At 43.8% G+C, this 21,891-nt stretch overlaps 1 protein-coding gene across 1 annotated transcript in view; it reads right to left on the bottom strand.

Moving 5' to 3' along the window:
* LanA (laminin subunit alpha) overlaps positions 1–21,891 on the bottom strand; it is a 128,904-nt gene that overhangs the window by 47,934 nt on the left and 59,079 nt on the right. Inside the window, exons 25-33 of the mRNA XM_075873036.1 lie at positions 15,352–15,680; positions 14,090–14,160; positions 12,911–13,055; positions 12,265–12,405; positions 10,371–10,550; positions 8,404–8,502; positions 8,237–8,320; positions 3,083–3,201; positions 2,135–2,249 (exon numbers count right to left, since the gene is read on the bottom strand). Of these exons, the coding sequence (XP_075729151.1) occupies positions 2,135–2,249; positions 3,083–3,201; positions 8,237–8,320; positions 8,404–8,502; positions 10,371–10,550; positions 12,265–12,405; positions 12,911–13,055; positions 14,090–14,160; positions 15,352–15,680 (1,283 nt within the window). The remainder of the gene's footprint in view (positions 1–2,134; positions 2,250–3,082; positions 3,202–8,236; positions 8,321–8,403; positions 8,503–10,370; positions 10,551–12,264; positions 12,406–12,910; positions 13,056–14,089; positions 14,161–15,351; positions 15,681–21,891) is intronic.

Here is a 21,891-nt window from a genome sequence, read left to right as displayed (position 1 = left end):
ATCAACTCGCTAGGACATCCTTACACAATATTACTCAGCACGTAACAACATTACAAACACAAGAGCACACAAAAGGCGCTGTCGCCATCGCTTGACTCACAATGCGGGCCCCCGGCAGACGGCCTGCGGTGCCATGCACCGGAGAAACACCGCGAGAGGCAACCGTTCGCTCCAAACGCCACACGCAGAAAGAGACTCACTCAACTCTCTCTGCCACCATGAAGGTTTGCCTGCTGCCACGAGTCACAACCAGCACTACTGCTCTAGCAACCATGATGATGACAGTGGTGGTCAACTCTCTTGAACACAACGCCACCTACCGCGTGACAGTTGCGACCCCTGAATGCGGCTTCTGCTTAAGACACGTGTGCCACAAGACGCAAACACCTTTACAAGAAGTGTCAGCACCCCCACAGTATTATTAACAGCAAAAGTTTGTGGGGCATTGGATCCATAACAAATGCAAATTTACACTATATCAGTGCTCAATGCTTGTAATCAAGCAGGTGACTGTATAGGTCAGAATTCCAAGCACTGTATGGAACATTTATTTTAAGATTACATTCTCAGACAAAGCGGGAATTTAGCATTACCAAACACTTCATGCTCTGCAAACTTTTGCTGTTGATAGAACATTTATAGCACCACAATTCATTTATTTGCTTTTTATTTTCGTACTGAATTATATGAAGTTTATAAAGGGAAAAAAAGGGAAGAATGAATAAAACAGATCAGATGCAAAAGATTCGCAAACAGTATTAGTTTTAACCTCTAACCTTAACAAAAGCGGCACGGAGCAACCAACCGCAAAAAGGATCACTAGTTTTCTGTTTTGTTTTTTTTGCAAAGCCCTTAAAATCTAATAATAATGTTTCACTATGTTTAAAAAAATGTATGATAAGACTTTATGCTTTAGAAATATTTGATATAGGATCACAGTATCTCATTTGATGAGAAATTATAATGTTGAAAGCTTCAGACTCTCCTGAAGCTTTCAGGTCTTTCTGAACTTAACAAAATCTTTATGACCTAGATACAAAGGATATGCACAGGAAAGCAACTCAGAATTCACTTTCTCTGTTATGTTTTACAAATGTGATTAAAATCACCTAAGTGGCTTTAAGAAAAAGACTTGTCTTTGTCTTTATCAGGGCTGCCCAGATGAAGACAAGTTCACTTCTCAAAATGTTAGCTTCAGTGATATTCCCTCTTCAATGATTTTGTTATCATTTTAAGTCACTATTTTGCCCTGTACATCAGCCTTTCTTAAAAAAAAAAAAGAGGGTGCTGATGAAAATGGCACATTTTGAGTAAATAATGTAAATCCAACTTGGATCCTCAATGTGGATCCTCAAGTGGGAGCTAATGCTCCCACTTGAGAGAATTTTGTATCTGACGAAGGTTCTCCCCTCAAGTGGGAGCTAATGCTCCCACTTGAGGGGAGAACCTTCGTCAGATACAAAATTCTAGATTTTTAGTTCATTTTATGAAACTTTCACAGCTTATGTATTTATAAGTTCTGATTTCAAATGTGCAACTATTTTTTCCAGTACAATATGCTGTATTTAAAATATTAGGTAGTTCATGTATATTTTTAATGGCAAGCCATGTTTCTAAACAGTGACATAAGGTGAATCAGCATATTACCTGGAATGAATACTGTATGAAGTAGAACAATAATCGATGTTCTAGGCCCATTTGAACAAAAGTTATGATGTAGTGAATATTCCCAGCTTGATCCTAGTTTGACCAAGCTTGAAAATTCTCACTTTAAAATGTTCAGTGTATCATGAATTTTGTTCAAATGTGCCGAGAACATCCATTCTTGTTCTACTTCATACAGTATACTGTATTCCAGGTTATTGTGATATGCTAATTTACCTGATAACTCTCGCAATCATGTAATAAAGGTTGCTCCTGACAATACAAAGCTATTCAATAGTTTCAAAACTTATACAGTATTAGAACAATAGTTGCATGTCCAAAATCAGCACATAAAAATACAGAAGTTTTGAAAGTTTCACATCCCCAAAACCAACTTTCTTTTTCAGAAGCAGGGTTTTCTCTTAACGGCTAAATATCTTGAGAATAATAGCTCAGGAAACGTCCAAGTAAGAAATCAACAAGAACAAACCTCGCAAGAGGTTCCCTTGTAATTAGGTGGGCAATGGCACTGCTCCACAGTCAATGCCTGGGCAGCGTCAGCAAGATACGTCGAGAGCGCCGTGTCCAGAGCTACATTGCTCAACCTGAAATGATTTTCAGACAAAAGGCATATGTCCCCAAACACCACAATTTCATCATTCTGATCGCCCACAGCGATAGTACTAAACAAAGTTTCCGAATGATACGCTCGAGGTAAATCTGACGCTAATGTTGATGGGAGCTACAACTTATGGTGCTTCAGTCACCGTAGGATTTATGGGTAGTGCACGGATTTTCTAAGCTTTGTTCTTTTGACTCCGAATGCATCCGTGTGGTCTGTAGCCGCTTTTTTGCAAGACGAAGTTCAACAAACATTAAGCAATTACTCTCCCCCACTTTGACTTTTCAGACTCACTGATTCGAATCTGGTCACAAAATTGACAACGATCCAATCTTTTATCCGAAAGAAATACTAAAATAAATAAATAAACAATGCCACAAGTGCACTTGAAGCAACAAGCATGAAGATCAGTTAAATTCACGGACTACCCATCATTCTCGTGGTGGCCGAACGATCGCATCGCCAGAGTTTCCTCTTGTGAATATTGTAGAAAACTTTATGATAGTAAAGACTATTATTACTAACATCTGTTCATCTTCAGGCTGCACAATGGAGGCTGAAGAGGTAGGAATTTACATTCACCAGGCAAACATAAGTTATTTAAGTTACCCTATTTACCCAAGTCTAACGTGCATCTTTTTTTTGGGGGAAAAATAGACCTTAAAATTGCATGCACCTTACAGACATTTAAAGTGCTCCATAGCTGTATTTTTGTTTTCTAGTCATGTAAGTCAGGTGCGCATTGAAATAGGGGCACATTGAAATTAGGTAAATATGGTACCTCTCGTCCAATGTAAATTACTCTAGCTCGCATACCTGACTTGCAGCGATGGCTGAATGTAGGAAGCCCGGATGTACAGGCCGTCGATGTTGACCAATGTTGTCATGAGCTGTTCTCTAGTAACCTTGCGCCCACCAAGCTGACGGAACTCACCCTGGTAGGAAAAGATAGCGAAGTTAATGCAAGAATGAAACTCTTAAATCTATACAAAACAATGTGCCCAGCACAGTTTTTCATAAGGTAGTCACAACTTGACTCTTTTGTTACCACGCCTACTCGAAATTAATCATCGGTGATCGATGCTTTGAATCATCGATTTTGGCATCTTGAATTTGTTTCGCGTGCTCCCAGCACTTTCTAGTAGTCCAGCCACTCAACTTTCAGAATCAATTTGAATATGCCTAATTTGGCAACATGGTGATTTTTGACAGACTTTTGCACAAACCAATGTGTGTGTGTTGCTGAGAAAATGCACTTGGCTGGTGAACTTGACAGAAGTGCGTGACCCCCGTGATTATGCTGCAGTAACATCAAAGTTATGTAATCAAAAGAATCTTTGCAAGTCAAATATCAAATTAAGGTGTCAGCATCGCAGTCTGACAGTAATGCAGTAATAATTGCCAGAAATTTATGCCAACTATTCAATAGAGAGGTGTTGCTAGGAGTAAGAAAAAATTTATTCTACAAAAATATTGCCGAAGGTTCCCCGCGTGCATAAAGTGTGGAGGTGGCCTTCTGAGACAGTTTCAAGCGGCTTTGATTTCGCTTGTGTTATATCAGACACAGAACCGCATCTAGTGTCACTTGTCGCTGCTACGGCATCGTCGTCACGTGCACATGGGTATGCACCTTCACTGCAGAAAACACGTGCCTCTGGAAACTGTCTTGCAATCGAACTTGAAGTGAATGAGGACGAGCTTAGAGTCCGATGATGAGAGCACCTAAGCTTCTAGATTTATGGCGACAATATCTTGCGTCAGCTTGAGACATCCATAGTCGTTCATGGGTTTGTTTTGTCTACGGCCTCAAGTTGTCTCCTCCACCACAAGACCATGGCTGCAGACCTTTGTGCACAATCATATAGCAACTCTAGTTACATGCAAGGTCCCCACGTCACTGGGGTGCGGTGTGCTGGCGCCGGCTGCAGAGCTTACCCTCACAACGAGAAGGCCACCTGAGCACATCTTGACCCTCACTACGGAGCAGCACGAAACGTTTCATAGCTGTGCTCGATATTGTTTATTTTTAATACGATGTATAAATGTACAACAAATTATGCTTTGATGCATATACCTAGGTATTGAAACGCCAACCTATGTGGAGCGAGGTGGCTCATGGAAAGAGGCGAAGCACACAAAATAACTAAGTTCATAGGACATATCATTTATATAGAGATCATTCACACCAGGGACATCCATATATATTGAAAAAGCTGGGGACTTTACTGACAAGTACACTTGTGTCTCACGAAAAACCATGCAATGCTTCCCCACATGACACGAGCAATGAAGCAGCACCTTGGTTCTGATTTTCTTTATTTATGTGAAAAAAAACATTCTGTACAACATACATTATTTTTTATACTATTTCTGGGTCATTTATCTACAAAATGTATATTATAATTTTTTTTGAATATTTTTGCATATATAGGGTTTTTTTATTGCAATGCTTACGAGCTGGCAACCGAAAATTCCACACTTCTCGCATTTTTATTCATTCTAAAATATTTTTGTTGCTCTACAGAATATAGATATTTTTTACGAGCGTTTCATCGTGCAAAGTTTGGTATACTGCAATGCGTGCTGGATTTTTCAAACTGGCAAAAATGATCTTCCCGAGACGTATGAAAAATAACCATTTTCGTGCGGTAATGAAAGAGATAATAAGATGCACAAAAATGCAAAGAAATGTGCTTGGATGCATCGATTGGAACGCCAACCTATACAGAGTGAGATGACTCATGGAAAAAGGTGATGCTAGATGAAATAGCAAAATTCATTGGACATTCAATTTAGAGAGGGGTAATTCACATAATGGGCATCCTTCTATAGTGGAACACCTGCAGGCTCTTGTTGCAAGAAAAGAAAAATTCACTGAGAAAAGTGCACGAGTTCCCTTGTATTTCATGAAAGAAAAAAACAATCAATGCTTCACTGCATGGCATGAGTTATGAATCGGCACTTAAGTTCTGATTTTTCTTTGTGTATGTGAATAGAAACATCTTGTACTAAATTCATAATTTCTATACTTCTCCTGGGTTATTGATCTTCAAAATGTATCTTTTGAATTTTCTGTGTTTTGAATATTTTCGCATATATAGTGTTTTTAATTGCATTGTTTACCAGCTAGCAACCTAAAATTTCACACTTTTCATACTTTTATTCATTCCAAAATATTTTTGTTGCTCGACAATGCATATTGTTGGAAAGAGAATTTCATTGTGAAAATTTTGGTATGCTGCAATGCATGCTGGAATACTTTTCAGACTGGCAAAAACTATTTTCCCAACACATATAAAAAATAACCATTTTCGTGTGGTAATGAAAGAGTAGAGTTGAAGGGGTACTGGCACAAAAATTTTCAATTCCCATTTTTTTTTTTTTGCATCAAATAAAAGTCCAAGCCCTCAAGAGCCTGAAAAATATACTGCTAGTGGTGAGTAAACCATGAAAAAATAAATACAGTACGTTTCTCAAAGCTAGTTCTGGTTCCTAATGTACGGTGACGTCACAAGATTTCTTGTCATGCACTCGCGCAATTTATTGTGACATTTCTACAGCCTTTTCGCACTATGGCTTTACTTGTGATGCATTTTTACCGTTTTGGTGCCTAAAGTCATTAGAACTAGACAGGCTGCTGCATGAAGTCACCAGAATTAGTACTGTAGCCTAATGTCAAGCTAGTTTCGGCTTTGGTAGCTATGCCACAAGAAAACTAACAATAAAATCAAAATAAAGAAAATGCCAGGCCTGCGCAGAAGGCGCAGCAGTCACAGCGAAAGCTAGAAGAGTGGCCTTTCAGAGCTTTTTCTAAACACTCATTGGGTAACTGCTGCAAGCACTCTTGCTTGATGCCCACTATGGCATTAATATTAAAGATTTTAAGGTAGTAAGCCGGCACTATGCTATTTTTCGTCATTCTTCTGAGAAGCGTGGTATCCGCTGAACTATTGCGAGGAATTTTGTACCAATTGTCCATGCAGTGACTGACCATGATGAGGAATTGTGCCTGAAGTGGGTATGAGCCACAGATAACACCTGAACAAAAACAACCTTTTTTTATGGATTCAAGCATTCGACGACCCACGGGTTACGCTATTTGCATTGTGCGATGGCTGGTTGCTTTTCAACTCTTTTATTAAATTGCTTTATAAGTCGTATAATTGCGATTGCTTTCCCGACATCAAGTCTATCGCAGGCATGTTTGCCAACAGTCTCAAACGCCGGCATGTCTCAGTGGTAGAATACTGGGCTGGCACCCAGCAGGCCTGTGTTCGAGCCCCACTTTGTTCTTGGTGCTAGGTTTTTCTTGGTACTAGGTTTTTCTAATTTCGCGCAATCGCGAGATTGATGCTTCGAATCATCGATTTTGGCATCTTGAATTTGTTTCGCCTGCACCCAGGTCGAGCTATTTTCAGGGCCATGCTACTAATACAAACCAATTTTTTGATACCTAACCTTCACACTTGCTCAAAGCATCTCTGTATACACATGATTTGTATGGCAGAGAAAACCCATGTTAAAGAAATGGTGTCAGCACCTCTTTAATGCTATTTATACACATCACACAGTCTGAGACGCACGTCGAGCTATTTTTAGGGCATGCTACTAATACAAACCAACTTTTTAATACGTGCCAGCTTTTTGTCACTGCATGGTAGGGGTCACAAATTTTATCAACAATGCGTGGTAGACATGCCCACACTCTGTCATGTCACGTGCTTTTCTTAAGTGATTCAAACAGCATTGACGACACACAAGGCAACAACGTGCTCGTGCATACTGGTAAGGGATTGAGTAGCGACAATGAACAGACATAGGTACTTGAGTTCACTCTGCATTTCGGTGAGGGGAGTGCATCTTTTATTTTGCACCTCACACTATAACCCTTAAAATTCCCAAATGTGCATTAAATTGTAATAATAATTTATTTTTATTTTGTGTGAGTGTGTAAACTACCCTTCACATTATATTCATAGCCACATTTTTTTTCTCATGCTGTAAATATGGTAATCAGATGTAAATGTACAAGGGATTCTAAACACCACATCCTACCAGTGTTGCTTTATGTTTCGCAGCTATTGCATTGACAAAACACAGGCTTCTGAAGCAAGATAGCATGCTACATCTTGCCGAAGTGAATGTATCTCTTAAAATGACTGAACAAGAGAGTACAGGCCCACTTTACTACAAATTTAGTTCCACAAAAGCCAACAAGGGTGCCATTATGGGCTTGTTGGTGCATCCTAAATTGTACTGATGTTAACTACCAAAAAGTAGCGGTACTATTCTTCTGCTACTTTATCTTTCGCTCTTGTTTGATTCTGCACTATGCTACAAGCCATTCTGAAGGATAGGTGTACAAGCACAAACACAAGAAAAAAGTCGAGACACCGCAAACACCAGCTAACAACGTAGGGCAAACAGGTCGATATGTTAATCAGAAATCAATGGAGTTCAAAATATTGCTTGTCTACTAGAGGCTCACCATCTAATCCTTCTTTACATTGTCGAGAGTGTAAGTGCAGACCGAAGTTCAATGAATACACAATTACGTGCCGGTACAGAAACAAAGAAATGCACTTAGATAATAATGACAGAGCATGTGTGAGCCAATCATCGATTAACCTGAACAAAGAAGACGTCGAGCGTCTGGATAGTTATCTCCCATGTAGACCACCATGCATGCCAGATTGATAGGCTCGCCTTTTGCATGGGCATGCGCTAAGTTTTCGTGCCTTCTTTTTCTTTTCTGCCATATGTGTGCCTCTTTGATTGTTAGTAGGCATCTTGACTCCCTCCTTGCACACTCTTGCTCTTAAGAATGAATGCTCATCAATTAGCTCAGCTCTCTGTATTTCTCAGTTACAAGCCGGCCCTCAAAAACGACTTTTTGAACAAGCCACAGTTTTTGCATTCATTTCAAAAAGAAAAAGATGTGCCATCTGGCAATAGCAATGAACAGTTTACCTCAACCAACTTGATGCTGAAGTCCAATGGAACACCAGCCGCAGGTTGCTCCCCATGCTCGTGCACCAGAGTGAGGTTGTTGCCCTGCAAGGCAATGCCGGCGTTAAAAAAGGCAAGACTTAAGCTACAGCTTTGAGGAAGGAGAAGTCAAAACGAAAAGGTATTACCGTAATAATAACGTCCGGGCCAATAATACTGCCAAAGTCGACATCATAATCCACAGAGACTGAAAGACTGAAGGACAGCGTTCCCCCATAGGACGTAACCTGAAAGGGACATCAGAGAAGTTGCAACCTACAGTGTGTTTAAGATGTACCCACTAGTACAATGTTCAAATCCCCACAGTGAAAATACACCTGACTATCTTGATAATACAAACAAAAAAATGCCTGTGTCTACAAAGTACCCTTTGATTATGCCTATGAGTGACTTTTAAAATATATCTGTGGACCCTCTTTGTAGCACCCTCTTCATGCGCTCTGCACATTTCCCATAGATAGATCCTAGATGTACTACTCATCCACTTAGAAACCCAAAGCTGGGCAGGAAGGAAAAGGTGGAAAATCCATAAATGAGGGTTGTGTTGCTTGAGCTGACGTTTTGTCAAGTGGACCTGTCTTCTTCAAGGCTAAAACTCGTTCTAGCCTTGAAGAAGACAAGTCCACCTGTCGAAATGTGAGCTCAAGCACACAACCCCAGTTTATGAATATTTTTACTCAATTAAAGGAACAGAGCAAGAAACATGTAGGAGTGGAAACTGGAATTATTGGCAGCCAGAAAAACTCGCATTCCCATGGAGCAACTATCATGCCAGCAGCTTCTGGTGGCCAACAGCAAAATAGCTACAAAACCTTTCCTGGGGCCACTTGGTTCGTGACTTTTCAAAAAAAAATTGTTGTGCAACACAACACAAGGACGGACAAGCCCCAGCTCAATGTTTCTTGTCTGTCCTTTAGCTGCTTTGTGCTACAAGGTTTTTTTTTTTTTTTCGAATAGCCACAATTCTGGTTAATAAGGAAACCATGTGTGGCTCCTCTTCAGCCATGTGCCACAGCAACATCAGGCCCTCGTTTGCGTTCGTTCTTTCGGTATACACCTCAGTCAGAGCACAATGTTTCTGTGACGTCACCCACACACACCCATGCCGATGGAAGTTTCAACTCCTGAATATTCTTGCTCTCTTTTCATAACACACTTAGCACACTTAAAGGGACCCTGCAATGCTTTTTGAGCATGATCAGAAAACAATGCTGATCGGTAGTTGAGGATCCCAAGAACATCTGAGCCAAACATTTATACTGTGTTATGCAACCTTAGAATTTACAGCCAATTCTCAAAGGCAGCTAAAGTTCACTCTTTAATTTCTCTACAGAGGATGCCATACACCCAAATACGGTGCCATAATCCGAAAGTCCACAGCCATTAGCTAATTTGAGCATCATTAGCTGCATAGTTACTATGGCCACTGCGGGAGGCCACCACGTGCCAGTGCATACTCTTGCAATCACACTGGAAATAAAGTGCACATTTGAAGACAAAAAGTGAGAGAAAGAAGAATGTGCTCAAGGTCATCCTCCACATTGACAAAGGAAGACAGCTTCCTGTTCCATTATCACACACCTTCTTGCGTATCTTTCAGTGCCTTCACTGGTACGAAAGGAAAAAGAAAGTGCTTGAAGTGTAAGGCTGATCCCTGTAACTCTGCTTGTACTTGACGATTTTTAAACATTTTTTGTGGCACATGATTAATGAAGCATTATGCTCTAATAGTGAGACTGTACCATTGTAACTCAGACAATCGTTGCAGGTCCCTTTTAAAAATTAGGAGTGTGGCAGCTTGGGCTAGTTGGTATGGCATGACGATAGTTATAGCGCGAGAACAAAACGACGACACAGTGTCCTTCTTGTCTCTGTGTCGTCGTTTTGTTCTCGCGCTATAACTATCGTCATAAAAATTAGGCTATATCTAGTGTCCAAATATTTCGAGAACATGGCTCCACTTTCCATGACTTTTGCAGAGGAATTAATTTTACACTTTGTAACCTTGCGCATCACTCTTTCATCAAATTTATAAATCAAAAAACTGTTTGAAAAGAAAAATTGGAGACGCCATTGTATGAAATGGCACACATGCCTTGTTTCCTAGGTATGGTGAGGGAGCCACGAAATAGAGCAAGGATCCCACGGGAAGGTCTGCAGGTGGAGTCACCTCCACGGTGCTGGGTGAAGATGACATGGGTGCTTCCAGCTCCTCACGCATCAAGTCATTAAGCACGCCTAGGCCGACAGATGTCCAGCCATCCATTTCCACAATCTGCAAACAATTGCCGCATGCTTAGGCTAACAAGGTGGCTGCAGAACAGAATAGACTTCACCTTTCCTCATAGTTTTCATGGGCGCAGAATAAGTGGTAGATGTAATGACAAAATGTAGTATAAAGCAATACAGCATAGTGCTTGCTTCATAGCCGATTCGCTTCTGCCAACTTCTATGTATATTACTAAAACATACAACTAATTATGGTAAATTTACTACTAACTTTCCAGCCACACTACTTTGCAGCTCATTACCATGTCACATATTCAATTATTATGAATTTAAAGTGAGCAGTTAGTACGGACTGAGCATTTAACATTTTTCACATTATTTATCATTCATTTAACAGTATTGTATTTACATGCTTCTTTACAGTTATTTGCATTCTACAGTTAATATAGAGCAATATGAGTCATTAATGACTCACAACCATAAATGTTTAGTGGCAGGAAAAGTCTGTCCAAAAAGAGCTATATTTTAGTCACGGTACAAAACTAAAAAAATCTAACATACTATAAGACTATTACATATTTAAAATCAGCATAAAAATTTATGTAAACAGACTACAGAATATAGAAAGTTTTTTTTTTTTTTTTTCAAATAGTATCTCCTCTTAAACAGTATCTTGTTTGTTTACATTTTACTACTTTGTATTCACTTTTATTGCTCATTTCTCAGGGAAGGGCCCCTGAACGGTCTGTTGACTATAGGACCTCCTCCTGCATCAGTATGATTTCCAATTGTAATACTGGTATTACGCACAATAAAAGAACTGTGAACTCTAAAGACCTCACTTGACAGCTGCACCTTTTACATAACTCCCACCGCTTCCATGGCTTTTCATGAATATCCTTTTATGAAAGAGTTATTGAATAATAAACATTTTTTGCCTGTTCTAAAACTTTCGGTAGTGCTTCTGGCTATTCACCGACTGCCGTGTTGATGATTAGCATTCTCAGCTTTTTTTTTTTCTTTTTTCCCATAACATTAAGCATCCTCGTAAGAACCAGTTTGTAGAATGCATGAAGAATGTTGTGTATAACATTTCTATGACGTGCAGTCATCTGCTCGTGGGGCAGATTGGGAGATGCTGCAACATGAGACTAAGCTTCCACTGGTCCAGCCTAAAACATTGTCCTAATACGCATTTGGCTATGCACTGTCAGGGATGTAGATGCACTCCTCTTCCTAGCAGCGCTAGCATTTTCTTCAAACATCAAAATCAAAGAGGGAGAGAAATTGTGGAAGCCCTTTGAAATGAGCCACCCTTCCATTGCTTTGTTAAAAATATTTCACTCCTGTCATCACATATTTAATCATGTTTTTTCTAACTTGTTTGCTAGATGTGCATTTGATGTAGTGTTTTGTTGCTGTGGACGTTCTGATCCGAGGCGTCGTGATCATAAGTGATTGTTATATGCGTGAGTGATGTGTTCTTTGATGAGATCGTGCAGATCATGTTAGTTACTTGTGCATATGTTTTTTTTTTTTTTCCAAAAATACGTCAGTTGTTAGATTGTGCTTGTCTGTGTGTGCTCTTTCTTTCATCCTTGTTTTGTGACTTCAAAGTGGCTAACAGATAAATTCGTTCCAACCAAGCTTGCTAGCAGTTTGCTTCAGCATTTCCGTCCAGTTTTTACACTGCTAATGCCATTGAAGGTGGCGAAAACTGCAATGCTACATGCATGCCTTAACGTGTCTTCGAGACCCACCTGGCTGCGGAAAAGCAAGGCACTGTTGCAGCGGTCTGTAGTGCCAAAACAGAAGCACTTGGTGCAGCCCACAGGGTTGCTCTCTTCTAGGAAAAATGTTCCCGGTTTGCAGGTGTCGCAGGAATCGCCCTCGACATTTTCCTGGAATTCAATGAAAAAAGCTCTGACATGCACTTTTGTGCCTCTCCATGTTTCTAACACCATTTAGTCAGTGGACAACAAATGGCAACCAGGGTCATAGTGAAGTGAATTTTGCAGAATTTGATATTCTACATAGAATTTTACTGGAAGATAACTTTGATAAATTATAATTACAACATCATTGTAACCCTGAAAAACGTACATGCTCTCTTTAAAACAAAGCCCACCAGAAGACCCTCTGACAACACTGAGAAAGCTGCACAAGAAAAGTTGTGTATCGTGCAAGTTTTCAAATTATGTACCTTGCAAGCAGGGCCTGGTCTCAAAATGCATTGTCCTTTCAACACGTTTAGCCCAAGTGCTGCTTAACATGTACCACATAACAAAAGATACCAAGGAAATGTCTAGAAACACGTCATGACAGCTCAGCAAAACAATCTATGTGTTGATGAATCTATGGCTGTAAGAGTCCTCAGTGAAAATGTTTTGGCACTGAAAATAGCACCTTGCAAAAGCACTCGGCAGTGTCCTGGTTGCAGATCTCTTCCCCTGTTCCACGGAGGTCACAGTTGCAGAGGCGACAGCGGGGGAAGTCCCAGAAGCCAAACTTGCACTCATCACATGTGCGGCCCACAATGCTGTTCTTGCACCTAAAGAACGCCGAAAGTGTCACGTGTGCACAAAAACAAAAACTCAATGCAATTTTAGAAATATGCCTCAACACCAACACAGAAATGCTTGTGCGCTAGGTCTTAAGACATTCTAGCAACAGTAGACATGATGAACGGGCCTCAGTGTAACAAAACGATCGGCGCAAGTTCATTAATTCGTCAAAAAACTATGTATAAGAATTCATTACTCATAAAAACAACTTATCATTCAACAAACTGGATGAACTATGATTCTTTCTAACTTCAGTAGGTCCGAGTTATCCCATGTTTTTAAATTAAGCTAAGCATCAGTCATTATGAAACCAAATGCATTTTTTTTACAGCGAGCAAGCTCACCTCAACAAAATTGTTCCTTTTTAGTTACCAAATTTACTCGAATTTAGCACTTTTTTTAGATCTCTACTACTCGAACTCGATACTCGTGCAATGATCAAATATCGAAAATTCAGTTGCCTAAAAAGTGCAAATATGCACACAATTCTCGAAGTGTTTTTCCCTCACGAAGTCACCTTTTGCATACAGTTGTGGCCTTATTACGATCAAGTAAGTACAGTATCTATTATTTCCAATAGTTTAAGTGAATTTCTGCAAACTTTCAAAATCTTGTAAACTTGTGTATTGACTAATGGTGGTGGGATATAGCCTTTAAACAAGCACTAATCAAGGATTCTGATATTGAAGAGATGAGGATAATAAATGGTGTGGTATGAAGAACTTTATTAAGGTCCTTAGGATCGGTCCAGGACTAATGCTGGCTGCTCCCATGTCGGGACAGAGAGGCCAAGCCCCTCTGCTGCCGCACGGGCCTTCTGGACAGCCCTGAGTTGGTCCGCCAGCGCGTCACTGTGCGGCATTTGCTGCCACCAATGTTCACCGTGAGATGCCGCACCGGCCAATGCCGAGCAGCGCTACAGCATGTGTTCGAAATCGAGCAAGCCCCCACACTTACTACAATAGATGGAAACCCCGCAGTCCGGAATAATTTTATCCCAGTCTTCAATGTGTACACTCACTTGCATTGCCCAGTCTGCAGGTCACATTGAAGGTTGCCTCCTTGGACTCCATGTGGGTTGCAGTTACATTCCTGTACAATGGCAAATCAACTTCTCATGTTAAAATTGCACACTGAAATTAAATTTTAGTGTTTAAGTAGTAAATCAATATTTACACTGAGTAAACCACCACAAGCTTTACAAATGTACAACACTATTTGTGAGCACTGCAACAGATTATGCCTTGCCATATATTAAAGCTAGATTTTATCACGTCAGACAGTCAGCAGTTGTAACACAAACAAACAATTGTGACATGTCCCACACAATAAGAGCTTTTTAATTGTTTATTTGCACATTAAATGCTTCATGAATACACAAGCTCATTAAATTGAGCAGCTTGCCACATGTACAGGGTCATTGAATCGTAAAGCACACACTTTATTAGACAGTTATAGTGTACCGGAGGCTTACAGGTATACCGGGCGTACCGTGATAGTGAGATCGAAGTGCCTGTGCGCAGATACATACATTACCCGTACCGCTTACCGTACACATGCTACTTTTCAGATTTAACGTTACCGTGGTAGCGTAGGTGTACATAGTGTACGTACAACATGGCGGCGCTCTCGGATGTTCACTTCGAAGTAATTTTAGCGTAGTTATTGAAAGATTCACTTTGTTCGCAGCAAACGACTTCTCTAAGTGGCTTTGCTTGCCTTTAGTTAGCTTCAATGACCAAGTATTACGGATAAGTTGGTGTAGTTCTTGAGATCGCTTCCCATTTCGAATGCGTCTGGGCCAATCTACAAGATCAATGTAAACAAATCGGCGACATAAATGTTTTCGTGCTTGGTCCAAGGTTTATATTTCTTTACTTTTATTATTGCTAAAATAAACTTGTAACAATGCTTCCTACGCTGGCATAGGCAAACATTCACGTTTCCTTTTTCTTTTCACTGTTATTTAACTTATTAACCATCCGATAGGTGGCGCCACTGTCCCAACTGGGGCACGTAAATCACGTAAATGCTATCCCGTTAAACTATAACACGCTGTTTACAACGAACGTTTGCTACACGGTAACGCCATTCCTTTCGCCATCGCGCTAACGGTAAACTATTACTGTCTATTATATGCTCAAACAACCTTCACCATAAAATTGCTGCCTTCAACATTACCCAGGCAATAATGGATCTGTGTAAAGCATTGCATTACCCATACCTTGTCGACAAAGCACAAGAAAAGTGAGGCAGACAAACAATGACTGCAAGGGGCCGCACCTCACATCCCACAATGCGAGTGTAGCCGAAGGTGAGAGGCACACAGGTGTCACACTTTTCACCAGTGACACGAGGAGGGCAGATGCACTGGCCGGTGACTGGGTGACACACGGCAGTGTTGGGACAGTCACATGGTTGGCAAGCAGGGAAGCCATAGTAGCCCGTGCGGCACTGGGAGCAGGTGCGGCCAATCACGTTGTCCTTGCACTGGCACTGGCCTCCAAAACGTTCGCACTCAAACGACAATGAGCCATCAATGTTGCACTGGCACGGAAGTGCCCCATTGTTGTATTCAGCAGTGATCGAAAACACTGCCTCCTTGCAAAAGTCTGGGAAAAGAAAGAATGTACTTGAACTGAGAAAACAGCTCCTGCATGTCTTCTTTAAGCCTTTGACACGCCACGTACACTATTCTGTACAACACTTGTTTTTCCTATTTGTATCAACTAAGAGCTAAGAAAATCAAGATATATTGCAGTTTGGAAGCATTGAACCCCTTGCATAATGAATTTGTTCTCTTTTAACTTCATTTTGCATTGTATTGTTGCATATGATCACTTTGCTGAAGAAACTACCACGTTTGACGAGTTCGACATGCAGCTTCTTGCAGACCATAAGAAGAGAAGTTTTTTTTTGCCCAAAATGGAAATAACCAAAAACGAACTTGCACTACATTTCTAACCTGAGACCTCATTCTATTCATTGCAGAATAAATAGACATTCAATTACAACTTAATTAGGATTATGAATGAATGAATGAACAGATTTTATTTCTAGAGAGATACAGAAAAACGAAGCGAAGCTAAAGGCCATTCGGCCTGACGTGGCATTGCTTATATTATAACACTTATAAATTAACATATTATGACATTATTTTAGTAGCAATAGACTATTGAGCCCTCTGTAATAGCATTGCATTTATTTGACACATTTACAGACAGTTATTCACAGGTGGCGTCTGAGAGAGCTAATTACAATGCCTGAGAATTATATGATGAGAAAGTTTAAGAATGGGAATAGAAATGAATGCTGATCACAAGACAAGAAAACTGTGCCAGAAATCCCCGCACCCCTCCCCCCCCCCCAAAAGAACACATTTCTAGTGTCACAAACAGCATGCAAAGACAAAATGCTGAAAAAAACACGGAGGATCAGTGTTGGCATTCTTAATAGCACTGGTTTAGTGCGTATATATTTCTATTGGTTTTCAGTACTTTTGTGCTGGTTAACCTTACAATATTGCCACGTTCCATTTCCCAAGTTTTTGTTATCGTCCCAAAACACCACACGATTCTCAGCGCAAACCGCGCCTGCAGTTTTCGAGAAGGTTCCGGACTGTAGTAGATCATTTCGATAAGGTCACGCCCACTGTGCGAATGGTACAGATTGTTCTGGAACCTACGCCACCGCCAGCGATAACGCTAGCACATTCGACAGCAAGAGTATAAATGCCGACGCGCTTCGCCGCTTGTCAGTTGTTGATCGAAGGCTGACGCTCCGTTCGCCGCTATCAGTCCGAGACTGCTATCTGTGCAAGACTACTGCTGTAATTGGACTTTCGTTTACCGGGCACAGGTTCGCCCAAATAAACAGTTAAATCCCAACACGAAGTCTCCTGTCTTCGGCCACGTCACGACCCCGTGACATCTAGTGGAGGTGCTGCTTCGTTCATGTACCGGACGCCCCCGTCAAGCCGTGAACCCAGCCCACATCGCGGAGAAGACACCGACGGCAACCAGGAGCAGCGAACAAGCCGCCGACAGCAAGGGCTACCACCGGAGTACGGGCTTCTACAAGACAAGGCGCGGAAGGCCAAGGCCATGACCTCTACTGCAACGACGATGACAACCGGAGCGTCCCAGCCCGCGATCGTCATTCATCAACCCAGGGAACCACCAACGTTTCATGGGTCATCGTTTGAAGACCCGGAAACCTGGCTAGAAACATACGACCGTGTGGCCGCCCTCAACCACTGGGACAACGAATAAAAGCTCCGTCGTGTGTATTTCTACCTGGAAGGCACCGCAAGGACCTGGCTAGAGAATCGTGAGTCCACGCTCCGAACGTGGGATGTCTTCTGCGGCGCATTTCTGCAAACGTTCGCGAGCGTCGCTCGCAAAGAGAGGGCTGCTGCTCTACTAGAGACTCGGGTTCAGCTACCAAATGAGAAGGTTGGAATTTTCACAGAGGAGATGACCCGCCTATTTCGTCACGCTGACCCAGACATGCCTGAGGAGAAGAAAGTTCGTTTCCTCATGCGAGGTGTCAAACAGGAGCTCTTCGCGGGACTAATGAGGAATCCACCGAACACCGTCCAAGAATTTGTATCCGAGGCGACCACCATCGAAAAAACCCTTGACATGCGCACCAGACAGTATAATCGTCGCCTGACTCCAGAATGCGCTGCTGCTCAAACCAGTGACTCCGAAAACCTGCGTGAAACAATCCGAGCGATCGTGCGGGAAGAGCTGCGCAAACTGTTGCCTTCGGCGCACCCTCAAGTGGATTTGATCGCCGACATTGTGCAAGAAGAAGTTCGGCAATCACTTCGAATTCCCCAAACACCGCTGCCCGAGCCAGAAACTATGAGCTACGCCGCTGCAGTGCACCACAACGCTCCTGCCCGTCCACGCCAAAACGCCGCCCCGTCGCACTTCCGTCGCCAGACACCACCGCCGCCACCACCCCCACCGACGACCTACCGTTCACCAGCGGGCCAGTGCAGTGCACCGAGAAAAACCGACGTTTGGCGCACCCCTGACCACCGCCCACTGTGCTACCACTGCGGCGAGGCCGGGCACACTTACCGCCGTTGCCAGTACCCACAGATGGGACTGCGTGGCTTCGCCGTCGATGCACCACGTCCGCAGCCAGGGGAACGACCACGTGATATCGCCGACTACCTGACAGGAACTCAATGGACACCCCGAAGTCCTTCCCGTTCGCCGTCGCCCAGCCGCCGCATGTCACCGCACCCCCGGCAGTACTCCGGCCCAACGCGGGGCCGGTTTCCTAGCCCGTATCCGGAAAACTAAGGGCAGCAACCGGTGGAGGTGCGGTTGCTGTGCGACGAACTACCGAAGATCCTCCTCCTCTGACGACGACGACGCGACGGAGCTTTCCGAACACAATGCCCACCAGGCAAAGCCCTGGCGGCGAAAGCTCACTTACCAGAGGTGGCCTGACGACGCAACATGGAAGCAGCGGAACAAGCCGACGCAGCCGTGACCCGACGCCACGCCCTAACTGTAATGCGAGACGGCGAACTAGCGACATCGACGTTCTTATCGACAGCCACAGAGTGACCGCACTCGTCGATACTGCAGCCGACTATTCTGTCATCAGTGGGTCGTTCGCCGCGAAGTTAAAGAAAGTTAGGACAGCTTGGAAAGGCCCTGAAATCTGCACAGCCGGAGGTCACCCCGTAACGCCTACAGGAATCTGCACAGCGAGAGTCACCATTAACGGCCGTATTTATCCTACAGACTTCGTAGTCCTACAGCGTTGCTCGAGAGATGTCATCCTTGGCATGGACTTCTTCTGCCTCCATGGTGCTGTCATCAACCTAAAAATAAAGTCGATAACGTTATCCACAGAAGAAGCACTACCACCGCGCACACCGTCAGGACACCTTGCCTTGAATGTGCTGGAAGAACAAGTCACCATTCCGCCTCGCTCAAGCGTCATTATTTCAGACGGTGCTCCTAAATCACCTGACTTGGAAGGCGTCGTTGAAGGCAGTCAGCATCTGTTGGTCACCCGAAATATTTGCGTCGCAAGAGGAATTGCAGAGCTGCGGGGAGGCAAAGCAACGGTTATGCTCACGAATTTCAGCAATGAGTACAAACATGTGAACAAAGGAACAACGGTCGCATACATCGAAGAAATTGTCGAAGCCACCAGTGCTTTCACCCTCGCCGATTCTGCGGAACCTGCTCAGAGGAACCAAGCCCCTCCCATAGCTTTCGACGTCAATCCCAGACTTCCGAACGATAAGCAAGAACAGCTCAAGGCCCTGCTCCTGCAATACGAAGATTGCTTTTCGTCGTCATCGAAAATTCGGCAGACCCCAATCACGAAACATCGCATCATAACCGAAGAAAATGCCAGACCACTCAGTCAGAGTCCGTACAGGGTTTCGACGCGAGAACGTGAGGCCATGAAGAGACAAGTTGATGAAATGCTGCGGGATGACATTATCCAGCCGTCCAAGAGTCCATGGGCATCCCCTGTGGTGTTAGTGAAGAAAAAGGATGGGACCCTACGTATCTGCGTCGATTATCGCCGCCTGAACAAAATCACAAGAAAGGAAGTGTATCCTCTCTCACGAATAGACGACGCACTTGATCGGCTCCATAACGCCAAGTACTTTTCGTCAATGGACCTCAAGACTGGCTATTGGCAAATCGAAGTCGACGAAAGAGACCGAGAGAAGACGGCGTTTATAACACCGGACGGCCTCTTCGAGTTTAAGGTGATGTCCTTCGGCCTTTGCTCAGCGCCTGCAACTTTTCAACGCGTTATGGATACAGTACTGGCAGGATTGAAATGGCAGACTTGCCTTGTGTACTTGGACGACGTCGTCGTGTTTTCCTCGAGTTTCGACGAGCATCTTCGGCGCCTTGAAGCTGTACTTCAAGCCATCAAGACGTCCGGACTCACACTGAAGCCAGAAAAGTGCAGATTTGCGTATGAGGAGCTCTTGTTTCTGGGACACGTTATCAGCAAGTCTGGAGTTCGTCCCGATCCACGGAAAACAGCCGCCATCGCCGAATTCCCGCCGCCCACTGACAAGAAGGCCGCGCGCCGATTTCTGGGCCTGTGCGCCTATTATAGGCGGTTCGTGAAAAACTTCGCCCGCATCGCCGATCCTCTCAGTAACCTTACCAAGGCCGACGTGGAGTTCAAGTGGGAAACGCCACAGGAACACGCTTTCCAGGAGCTTAAACATCGCCTCCAGACGCCTCCGTTACTTGCCCATTTCGACGAATTCGCCGAGACAGAAATACATACTGACGCAAGCAGCGTAGGTCTTGGCGCCGTTCTTGTGCAGAGGGCTGACGGACTTGAAAGGGTTATTAGTTACGCCAGCCGATCGCTATCCAAGGCAGAAGCAAATTATTCCACAACAGAAAAGGAGTGCCTCGCCATCATCTGGGCTACGTCGAAATTTCGCCCCTACCTCTACGGCAGGCCCTTCAAAGTTGTGAGCGACCACCACGCCTTGTGTTGGCTAGCCACCTTGAAGGACCCTTCAGGTCGCCTCGCACGATGGAGCCTGAGACTTAAAGAGTATGACATTACTGTCATTTACAAGTCCGGCAAAAAACACTCCGACGCCGACTGTCTCTCTCGTGCGCCTGTCGACCAACCGCTACCCGACGACCCGGATGACGAGTACTTCTTGGGAACGATAACTACCGACGACTTCGCTGAACGACAGCGGGCCAACCCGGAACTTGAGGCCCTAATAGAATACCTCGAAGGCAGGACCGCCGAAGTCGCGAAGGTATTCAAGCGCGCACTTGCGTCGTTCTTTCTACGAAACGGTCTTCTACAAAAGAAAAACTTTTCACCGCTTCGAGCTAAGTACCTCCTTGTTGTGCCTTCAGCTCTGCGACCAGAACTCCTGCAGGCCCTCCACGACGATCCGACGGCTGGGCACCTCGGTGTTTATCGCACGCTCGCGAGGATACAAGAAAGGTACTACTGGCCACGTCTTACCGCCGACGTCACTCGTTATGTGAGGACATGCCGGGACTGTCAGCGACGCAAGACACCGCCGACAAGGCCAGCAAGACTTCTGCAGCCAATTGATCCACCTTGCCGACCTTTCCAGCAGATTGGTATGGACCTACTGGGGCCGTTCCCGACGTCGGCTTTTGGAAACAAGTGGATCGTGGTAGCTACCGACTACCTCACCCGCTACGCCGAGACAAAAGCCCTGCCAAAAGGCAGTGCATCTGAGGTAGCTAAGTTCTTCGTCGAAAATATCGTCCTACGTCACGGTGCCCCGGAGGTCCTTATCACCGACCGAGGAACGGCATTCACTGCCGACTTAACTCAAGCGATCTTGGCATACAGCCAAACAAACCACCGCCGAATGACAGCGTACCACCCACAGACCAACGGCCTCAACGAGCGGCTCAACAAGACGATCGCCGACATGCTGTCAATGTACGTCGATGTCGAACACAAGACGTGAGACGCCATTCTTCCGTATGTGACCTTCGCATGCAACACGGCGGTGCAGGAGACGACGCAGATATCTCCATACAAATTGGTTTACGGAAGGAGCCCGGCAACGACGCTCGATGCCATGTTACCCAACGTCACCGACGAAGAAAACCTCGATGTGAGCGAGTACCTTCAACGCGCTGAAGAAGCCCGACAACTTGCGCGTCTTCGTATCAAGAATCAACAGACGACCGACAGCCACCATTACAACCTTCGACGATGCTTCGTGGAATACCAGCCCGGTGAACGTGTTTGGGTGTGGACGCCGATACGCCGACGTGGACTAAGTGAAAAGCTTCTGCG

This window comes from Rhipicephalus microplus, chromosome 9 (genome assembly GCF_043290135.1).
Source record: "Rhipicephalus microplus isolate Deutch F79 chromosome 9, USDA_Rmic, whole genome shotgun sequence".
NCBI lineage: Eukaryota > Metazoa > Arthropoda > Arachnida > Ixodida > Ixodidae > Rhipicephalus > Rhipicephalus microplus.
Note: the sequence above shows the minus strand (reverse complement) of the source record. Positions and strands in the feature narration are given on the sequence as shown.